Genomic DNA, 10,592 nt, shown 5'->3' with positions numbered 1-10,592 from the left:
TCTGATTGGCAACATCCAAAATCACAATCTCTTATCCGAAGGAACAGCCTGCTCGCAAGATGTTACTAAATATCCTGTGTCTTTCTTTCGTTTTAATTTTATTTCATATCTCTGCTAAGAGCCTGTGAATGGCAGCTTCTCAAAGAGCCATTTCCTTTTATTTGCATGTTACTATGTGGCCTCAAACACTAATAAACAAGAAGGTCAAGTGACTGCAGTAATTCATTGAGATACATAATTATTGTATATCTGTGAGCCACAGAGGCAGTTAAACTCAGCCGTTGTAACGGCTAACCCTAACCCTGCTGTACAGCGCCAGTGAAGTGTGTCATTAATTCATAGTGAGCAGGATTCAGAGCTGTGTACACACCTGATTTTTAATTGGTAACTTTTCATTGGCCTTCGGGTTGCAGGATAATAATGGGTCTGTGTGTTTGCTCTGACTTCACTCCCTGCCCCTAAACCCACCTGGCTGATGGATTGAGTATGTGGAGTGTGACTCCATAGGAGAAGGTTAATTGAGTTTAAACTCAGTCAAGCCAACACCTGATCAGGTAAGAGCCACGTAGTAGATCAACCATGATATCAGCAAACACAGTATGTGTGGAAGCAGATTTTATATATATAAAAAAGGAGGAAATATTACAGAGCAAATATAAAAAAGGCAGTCATATTTTAATTGTTAATGTGGCATAGGCATTTATGAGAATTATTTGAGAACACCAAAATGGATACAAATCAGTCTTGACCATTGTTTATTATCTTTTGTTCTGATTTGTTCCCTACCAGTGCTATAAGTCTCTATTGTCTCTATGTCTAAATGTTTCTACAGTGCAGTACAGTGATGATGTGATGAAGATTTGATCATGAATTCATGAATTCATTCATTCATTCATTCATTCATTCATTCATTCATACATACATACATCCAGTCATGTACACCAGTGCTGGGCAGGCACGTTCTGACTGGTGGGGCCAATGGGTTCTAAAATGTGCTAGAGGGCAGCAGCAGATGGATGGCGTGTTTTGGTGAGCCACCTCATATGAGGAAAACATATATCATGGGATATGTAGAAAACATGTTGCTTTAATGTCAATTGAAAATGAACAAAAGTGTTACAACAAAATCAGTGTCTTTGAACCACCACAACGTTTATCTCTTTATTGAAATGACTCTTAAAACACTGTAAAATAAACAAATAGATGAAATACAACTATTTTGTTACTTACTTACTACTTAACATAATTTATTCAAGTTTGGCAGGCCGGATTAAAAAGTTTAACGGGCCGTAGTTTGCCTGCCCACTGGCGTACACAGAAGCACGCAGAATACAGTTTATGCAGAGTTCTGGCTGTGACAGAGAGCCACACCGGTGGGGCAGCTGTTGCACATTAATGCAACTAGTGTGCCTGCCTCCCCCGCATCTTTATCAGCGTCTATCATACGCACAGACAGCCGGGCGGGGCAACACCGGACCTAGGGACCTTGGAGTCTCCAGTCTTTCCACCACCACCTCCAACCTGCAGCAGCAGCAGCAGCAGCAGCAGCAGCGACGGTCCCCCCCGCCCCCGGTGTCCCAGCATCCCAGAGGCCGAGGAATGCAGCAGGTCCCTGAGCCCAGAAGAGACCCGGCCAGGGGCCACAAACCCTCCAGGACCCCCAAGTGCTCCCGCTGTCGGAACCACGGCCTGATGTCCGACCTGAAGGGCCACAAGCGCTACTGCAAGTGGAAGGACTGCCAGTGTCCCAAGTGCAAACTGATCGCCGAGAGGCAGCGGGTGATGGCGGCCCAGGTAGGCGGCCTCCTCCCTCCTGCTGCCCGCACTCCCTCCACTCTTAGCCGCCTAACGTCAGGTCGAGGCTTGGGGGTCCAAGGGAGTTGTTTCCGCGGAGGCAGCTGTTGTGATACACGGCGACTGTTTAAAGATAAACATTTGTTAGAGCCTCTCGATATGTTTTGGGCCGTTTAACGGAAGTTTTGATTTGTTTTATCTTCTTGTTGAAAAACATGCCCAAGCTAATCACTCCGCTAGCTGACAAAACTTCGCCAAGTTTATCTGGTTTGTTGTAAATAGTTTAAATAGTTTGTTTGCTTCAACAAGTGTAGTTGCTACAAATATTTCAATGAAAACCAATTTCTTCACGTCAATGTTGTGATTCTATTGAATCTTGATTGTTGGTAGTGTTGGTATTACAACATGTGGCTTTTTAAATAAAAAAATAAAAAAATAACAATTATATACGTTCATAATGAATGAGTAAGATTATCAATTTACATATATAGCGTTTTTCCCCCCTTGAAACTCAAAGAAACTTTACAAAAAAAAAAAACAAACAGTTTTTCAAGGTTAAAAAAAAAAAGAAAAGAAACTCGTCGTTTAAGATGTGATGTGTTTTGGGTTTCCAGAGTTGGATTCATATGATGATTAAATATAAAATGTGAAATAATTCAGGCGAAATTCCCATGCTATTTTGTCGATTTTAATATTTTGATGTAGTCCTACTGTTTTTGCAGGTTGCACTGAGGAGGCAGCAGGCTCAGGAGATGGAGCTGGGCCTTTGCCACCCAGTCACCCTCTCTGGCCTGGAGGTGGTGGTGAAGACTGAGAACGGGTCGGACTGCATGGTGTCTGGGGAGGTACTAGCCCAGTCTCCCACCGGCGGACCCTCCTCTGCTCATGCTGTCACTGGTGAGATCGTTGCATTTTTCTTTCTTTCTGTGCCTCCTTGTTTGAAGGCGACGCAGCAAAGTGTTGCAGCATATTTTATTTTCTGACAGATGATGCAGATTAAGGTCCAGTTTAAACTTTGGACATCACAGCTCAGCAAACAACATGGCTTAATTATGACCCACTAACTTGTCTGCATTCGGACTCTCTGTCAGTTGAGAGGCCCTTTGTGCTTTGAGATCATCGCTGTTCAGCTGAGTTCAGGATTTTGCAGTGCAGGTCCAGTGTCATTAGAAAATATGTTGAAAACAGTTATGTAAACTCTTGTGTTGTGTTTTCCTCAATAATTCGTGAGTTGGGATCCCTCTACCTTGTTGACTGCGCTGTACTGTAGTGTAGTGCTGTTTTTGGTGAAAAAAAAAAATCAAATGATGTTGTTCAGGAGCTGTAAGCTGTGTGCGCTATCATTTCACTTTAAAATAATTAGGCCAAAATGTAATGTCCAGCGGGCGACACGGTGGCACAGTGGTGAGCGCTGCCGCCTCACAGCAAGAAGGTCGTGGGTTCGATTCCGGGGCCCGGGCCTGGGACCTTTCTGTGTGGAGTTTGCATGTTCTTCCTGTGTCTGCGTGGGTTCTCTCCGGGTTCTCCGGCTTCCTCCCACACTCCAAAAACATGCATGTGAGGACAATTGAACACTCTAAATTGTCCATAGGTGTGCATGTGAGTGTGAATGGTTGTTTGTCTCTATGTGGCCCTGTGTTGAACTGGAGACTTGTCCAGGGTGTCACCCTGCCTTCACCCTAAGACAGCTGGGAGAGGCTCCAGCAGAACCCCTGTGACCCTGAATAGGAATAAGCGGGTATAGAAGGTGGATGAATGAATGAATGTAATGTCCAGCAAGTATGAGTGTTTTTGAATGTTTCTTTGTAATGCCATTAGGCCGATGAGACCACCAGGTTCTGTTTAGCCACTTGGATATTTGATAAACTGCATAATAAGATGACAGGAAGCATCTGTCCTGCTGGCAGGTGGCTGTGCAAAAGGTCATCTTTTTATTTATTTTCGGGGGGTGGTGTGCAGGAAGACATTTGTACAGTGACAAGCATTTGGCCTCAAATCATTTCTAGGGAGTTAAGACGTGTCAAGGTTGCTCACGTCTCACTCCTGTTCTTCTTTCCGGGCATCTGGAGGCAGATAGAAAAGTGCCAAGTGGATGGAGGAGTAGCGCTCTGTGGGACTCATCGAGCCACAGGCAGCACATGATATTTGATGTCAGTAATTTTGTCCTTCAGAACAGAGGGCTCAACATGTACCTGAGAAGAATGTGGCCTTGGCGATAAAAAGAGGACAAGTGATTAAAAAATGCGTAATTGTGACTTGATGCTCGTGTTTGTCCTGATTGGAAACCTCTCACCCTGCTGTGATGTCATTTTCTTCAGTACTATTGTTATTATTATGCGGTCGTTCAGTTGTTTTGAGGTTAATACATGGATGTGGCCTGCGGGTGGTGCTGTTGTTAGCAATTTGGGTTGGAGCTGGAACGCTTGAGAAATTCCTTAAAGGTGGAACAGAATCCCTCATCATGTTAAATGCAGCATCCACATATAAGTGAGATCATGAAAGACTGATTACGCACTGTCTAAATGTAAATGTATTGTAAGCAACACACGATATAAAACATTTATTTACAGCTGGACTTTAATTAACTTACAGCAGTCACAAGACAAATTTGTTGAAATAAAGAAGAAATGAATAAATAATTAACATAATTATATATTTACAAAAATAAAGCTTCAGCAATCAAGCGCAAAAAGTGGTGCAAACACAAATAAATTCTCTAAAGCAGAACTAAAGGAATGTCTGATACTCTCAAACAGATCAAAACATAAAACATTCTTTTAGTCACATTGTTAAACAGTAAAGTGAACGTTCAGTGGACACAGTTTGCAAAACTGCAAAAATAGTGGAAATTAAAAAACGAGAACGAAAAATGAGTAATATCCGAATCTTTCCCTGGGTAAACAAAAGAACCAGCAAGAGGGTCTGGTTGTGGTGAACATGATCCACTTCAAGTGTCTGCTGCGGTAATGGCTTTATTTTCTCCGTGCACCCCTTTAAATATCTCACCCTCTGAACGGTGTCTTGTTTTATAATCCACGCCACAATGCTTTTTCTCCACACGCCGGACAAACAAGGCCTTGTTTCACTGTGGTCTCTCCTTTTCGCCCGCCTGTGCAGGGAGTCGCTTGTCCTCCTCGTCCTCCGGCCAGCTGGCGGGCCACTGGCCTCATGTTGAGCCACAGTCTGACCTGCTGGTGGAAGCCTCCTACGACAACTTCTGCCAGGCTCCGTGTTATTCCACCTGCTACGGCAACATCTACAACTACCAGCAGTACCAGGTGACTCGCCAGCCCTCATGTCCCTCTGCTGTACATCAAACTCCTCCCCACAGGTTTGATAAGGTTTCCCATGTTGCTTTTGACACATCAGTCATTGCTTTTCTACAACTTGTAAATGAGACATTTAAAAGAGAAAAATATAAGCAAACATTTTTACTTTGAATTACTTAAAAAAACAAACAATGCAAACATTAAGACACTGAAGAACAACTTGTAAGGTTTTGTGTGCGAGCCTGTGTGCGTGTGTGTGTGTGTGTGTGTGTGTTTGAATGGGAGTTTCACTTCTGAGCTGCTTCATGCCAAAGAAACAGGAGATAAGCAGCTTAGCTTCATCTCACCTCAGTGTGAACGCTGCTGCTTACGCACTATTACCTCATCAGATAACAGTCACTGTAATACGGCAAACAGAGCAGCTTTTGTTCTCGGCTGTGTAAACTCAGCTGGAGGGGGATCCAAAGTGGCTCCAAATATTGCGCCTTGTGTGTTTTTTTTTCCACAAATTATTTTAGTTTAGTTTAGTTATTTCTTTTTTCTTCAAGAACAAGAACTTATCAAGCGCAGTATTAGTAGTAGTCCATTGTTGGACTTTTGCAAGTAAAGGAAACTGCACGCAAAAACACAGGGGCCCTTTATGATGTCACAGGGGGGCACCCACACCGACTGTATCTCAGGTCTGTAATCACGAAGCCAGTCGAGTGTTGGTTCCTCCCTTGTTTCTGTCTCCTTCCAAACATGCGGAACGTCCAACAAAGCATCACTTTCCATTTTAGCCTGTATTTTTCATAACAGTGGGTTGAATACATTGTTTTTGGACAATTACTTGAGAACGATTTAGAAATGTATGAAACGCCCAACAGTACGGGACCTTTAAACTTTTTGTCTGTTTTACGAGAGAATATCTAGTTTAATGGTTTAATGTAAGGGATAACTTTCCCCAACACACACACACACACACACACACACACACACCCCGTCCTTCCCAGACTCATCTGTATGTATTCACGCTGATTTATATTGAAATGTATCTCTATTGTGTCGGGCCGAGATGAGCTTTTGCGCGAGGCAAATTAGATCCATAACTCTCTGGTGATCTCAGATGAGGGGTTTGTTTTTTTATGGCCAACATTTGTCCCCCCCCCCCAGCCCCCCTCCTCTGACGTTGCCCCACTGGCAACATCCACTCTTGGGGTCACTGCCTCCGCTACCCTGCGAGCGCACCGCGCAGCCTCAATTGCAAAGGTTAATGGTATTGTCTGTCGGCGGAGGAACAAACCGCTATGCCTCAGCGCTCCAAGGAGAAATTGAGCACATTATTGCTAATCAGTTAGCAGTCTTTAGCATAATTTAGCCATCCTCCCGGCTGATTTATGATATTTTGTGTGAAGTTGTCAGGTTGACGGCGGCGGCGGCGGTGGGTGTGTGCGCTGCGGTAGTCACATTCAGGGACTCTTATTTTAGCTCTTGAATCAAGAGTTGTATTATGAAAATAAACCTTTACAGTTGGTCACTAGATATTGACTTTTACTATTTAAAAAAAAAACAATACAAAGTATCTTATTGCAAAATTAGACCATTAAATGTCTCCATCTTATTCATTTGCCCTGAATCTTCACTTTTAGCATGAAGGCTCCAACAATGGCTTCACTCGTTAAAATTACTCTTTGGAATTCTCAGTTTTGCCTTTTTGACTCGAATGTTGGTGATCTGGGTCTTTGTTTGTTCTCTGCCAAGGTTGTTGTTATTGTTTTTCTCAGTTATGTAAATATATTAGAACGCCGCTTAATGAAAGCCACAATTTGATTCATGTGTTTATATATTGCTCGGGAAGATCCTAACACTAGTATCCTGACAGCGTGTCACCATGTGCCCAGGTAATTGTTGAAGGTGCTGAACAACTGTCACGTTAAATTGCTTAGTCATTATCATCTCAATCATCAGTAATTCATTTATATGAAACTAGTAGCTTCCATCGATCAACTTTCCTCCTTAAGTCTTTGTCAACCGTACTTTTCAAAGTATTATTATTATTATTATTACTATTAGTAGTAGTAGTAGTAGTAGTAGTAGTAATAGTAGTAGCAGTAGTAGTAGTAGTAGTAGTAGTAGTATTAACAACAACACTAATAATAATAATGAACTATTGGTCTGATGTCTCTTGTTTAAAAAATGATGAATAAATAAAATATATATAGAATACGAAGAAGAAAAGCGAAGAACTGTCACTATTTTAATGATTTATGGGTTGCATCCTGCTACTAAATGGTAAGCTGTGAGGAAACACTGTGGTTGTTATCAGTGCAAAGCCATCAGCCCGTCCTCTCCTGCACTGTGCACGCAGCCATGCCTGGCTGTCATGCAGGTGGATGATGATAATATGAGGGTGGTGTAGGAGCTTCCAGACTGGAGATGGTGCCAGATAAGCAGAGTGGCCCTCTCAGGGAGGTGCAGGACCCCCTCAAGAGTCACTCACTTACTCATTATAGCCATGTTCCAAAAATGATTTTATTGTGAGTGATATAAGTGACTTCGTCACTGTGAGAAGTTTGTGAAAAATTGCTGTGCGGTAAACAGTTTAAATCTTGTGTCATTGGTTGCTACTGGCTTTTTTTTTCCGACCTAACGATGACGATGACGTGTATTAGATGTTACGTCATCAATCTGTCAACTTTCGAAATGGCTGCAGGGAACTATAAAGTATATATGACGTCCCCTCAGTTTGTTTTGAGGGCTGGTGTTCACAATTACTAATATATACATAATATAATATAGAAATATTAGCACGCTAGCTAGCTAACCCCTCGTTTCGATAGCTAGCCACATTTTAATCAGACACAAACATTGTGATGTTCGTTTCACTGGTGGTTGACAAATAATTATTGCCGCTGTGGCACAATCCTCACTTCAAGATGTGCATTCATATTTTTCGATCAGCTATTCTTAAAGTGCGACGGCTTAATATTATATTATATTATATTATATTATATTATATTGTATTATATTATATTAAAGCCACGGCCACTTCCGGTGGTTCAGTAATGGCGGTCCGCCATTGCGACAACACAACCTGGTGACTGTCGTGCACCGAAGGCAGCAAGGTAACTGTATGGAAGTGCACTTATATAATCAATCTATTAATTAGTGACACATCTATTTTTTATTGAATGTGATTTTGTTGTTGCTGATATTGTGCAACGGACCAGAGCGTTGAAGACCCTGCCAAACATACTTTACTAGTCCACTACGTTGAACATTTCAATTACAGTCAGAATTCAACCTCAGGAACTCACCAACGCAAGCTTAATACTCCAGTGAAAATGACTTTAAAATAAAAAGATAGGGCGTTATATATGTTAGGCTCAAATCTTAGATTTTCTGAGACTGAGTGTAGTTCATTCCAAATGGTCCAGAAAAGATTCCTTTGTGCAGCTCAGAGACTATAAACAGCGTTTCGTCAAATAGTGTATCCTGACTATTAACACTTCTTTTGAGTACGCGTTTGTATTTATGATAACCATTTGTCCTTTCTTCTTCTGCTTAACTATTGATGAATCTTCTACTCCATTAGCATGAATATGACTATGCATGTACCACTGGTTAGATTTTAACTTTAAAACCGCAATTTCTTAAAATACTCTAAATAAATAAAATCTATGTCAAAAATGTAATGATAATAATAATAATAATAATAATAATAATAATAATAATAGTTCTTTGCCTATTTCTCTCTGCAAAACTTTTTTGTTTCTTAGGGCAACTTTCGCCCTGCATGTGTCCTCCAAACTGCAATTTTAGTGCACTTTTCAAGGCTCCAGTTCAATCTCAATTGTATTTTTCACCGCCTAATACAAGAACTGAGTGTAGCTTAAATAACAGTTTATAAAACTGTCTGGGAATTGATGGTGTGGACAATACGGGTGACATATTACAGGCTGACAGAAATCAAATTCCATAAAAGTGAAATTGAAAACCCTCGGTGAGGTGGCCTTGCTGCTGAGCAGACAGCTCGTTTTGAACTTTTCAGAGGACTGGAGTGAGCCTGTTCTGCTTGTTTCAGCCCATTGTTAAGGTGACAACATAACATATAGCTAAAAAAACAAAACCAACAAAAATCCCAGACATTTCTAGATTTCTCGATGTGTAAAAGTTTGAATTTGAATTTGCTTGTAACGTGCAAAATTCTTGAACAGGGTTTTTTCTCCCACTTTTCATGATTGGTATCATTTTTAATTGTGTCTGTGTTTTTATTTGAGTTGGTATTTTAGCATAAAGAAACATCCCTATTCTATCACCCAGATTTTCAACAGTCCTTTGAGAAATATGAAGACCATCCTGTCTGATGCTCACTATTTTTCTATTCTTAAAGCAGATGCCTCATGGGGACGGCCGTATGTCCAGCCACAGCCTGACCGCTCAGTACCACATGCATTCCTACTACCCAGCAGGCATCTACAAGGCTCCGGGCCTGGCCTCCACACCCAGCCAGCAGCCGCTCTTCTGCTGCGATGACAACAGTCACAGCGGCAGTGAGACCCCAGCAGCCTGTGAGTGACCCGGCAACACACACACACACACACACACACACACACACACACACACACACACACACACACACACACACCCATGCATGGCAAATGAAAAGAGTGTGTATCGAGGTATTTTTTTATTTATTTGTTTATTAGTTATTTATACATTTATTTTGTTCACGCACTGCACGAGGGTGCTGCTCATTATAAGAATTTAGAGAATTGAATTGAATTGAATAGGAAGCCTTTATTGTCATTGTATTTTCAGAACAATGAAATTCAGACCTGGGGTCATTAGCGTGACAGCATCAGCGTGATTCCCCCTCTCAGTGATTGTTCTCAGTGACACCACCAGCATCATGAGCCTCAGGGCTCCCGCAGCTTCCCTCATCCCTGTATTTGTTTATTACTTTCACCTGTCCATTTCCTGTGGGGGCCCCTCGTCAACCTCCTGCTACGCACGTCCACGCTCCATTACAAGACAACAACACTCTGAGCGGGTGGTCCCACACTTAGTGTCAAGTCACGTCCCAACAGCAGGAAAAGGACATTCACACTGAAAACTTCACTCAAATCAGTCAAGTTTTCCTGAGAAAACATGCATTCGGTCTCACAAGTTTACAAAAATGTAAAAATAATTGAGATTTTCTTTTCATACAGTATAAACATTTGAAATGATATTGCATATATTCCCATTCATATGAATTATTTTACCTGAAACAAAATATTGAAATAAGTAAATGAGTATATGTCACTTCATCACACTATCACAAGAGAAACAGAAAGGTAATTTTTATTCTAAGACAGTTGATGACAAATTAATCAGCCTGGCAAAATAATGGGTGGGAATTGATGTTGTTGTATTTGATACATAGACAAAACAAAACACACACACAAGTGTATGCGTTGCGTATGAAAGCAACCAACTGTACAACCTATATATACATTGCAATGGTCTTTTAAAATGTGCACTAGACACTAAAATGTTTATTTGCAA

At 41.4% G+C, this 10,592-nt stretch overlaps 1 protein-coding gene across 2 annotated transcripts in view; it reads left to right on the top strand.

Moving 5' to 3' along the window:
- Nucleotides 1–1,376: 1,376 nt before the first annotated feature.
- dmrt1 (doublesex and mab-3 related transcription factor 1) overlaps nt 1,377–10,592 on the top strand; it is a 16,446-nt gene continuing 7,230 nt past the window's right edge. The window contains exons 1-4 of one of the 2 annotated variants that reach the window (XM_076047116.1): nt 1,377–1,794; nt 2,517–2,691; nt 4,912–5,072; nt 9,439–9,613. In XM_076047116.1, the coding sequence (XP_075903231.1) occupies nt 1,396–1,794; nt 2,517–2,691; nt 4,912–5,072; nt 9,439–9,613 (910 nt within the window). In that variant the 5' untranslated portion in view covers nt 1,377–1,395. Of the gene's footprint in view, nt 1,795–2,516; nt 2,692–4,911; nt 5,073–9,435; nt 9,614–10,592 lie in introns of both variants that reach the window. The other variant, XM_076047115.1, reaches the window with a different exon arrangement.

This window comes from Nelusetta ayraudi, unplaced genomic scaffold, assembly GCF_046127955.1.
Source record: "Nelusetta ayraudi isolate G7.1 ecotype Tasmania unplaced genomic scaffold, CSIRO-AGI_Nayr_v1 ptg000092l, whole genome shotgun sequence".
In the NCBI taxonomy this organism is placed as follows: domain Eukaryota; kingdom Metazoa; phylum Chordata; class Actinopteri; order Tetraodontiformes; family Monacanthidae; genus Nelusetta; species Nelusetta ayraudi.
This window is presented reverse-complemented; position numbering and strand designations above follow the sequence as displayed.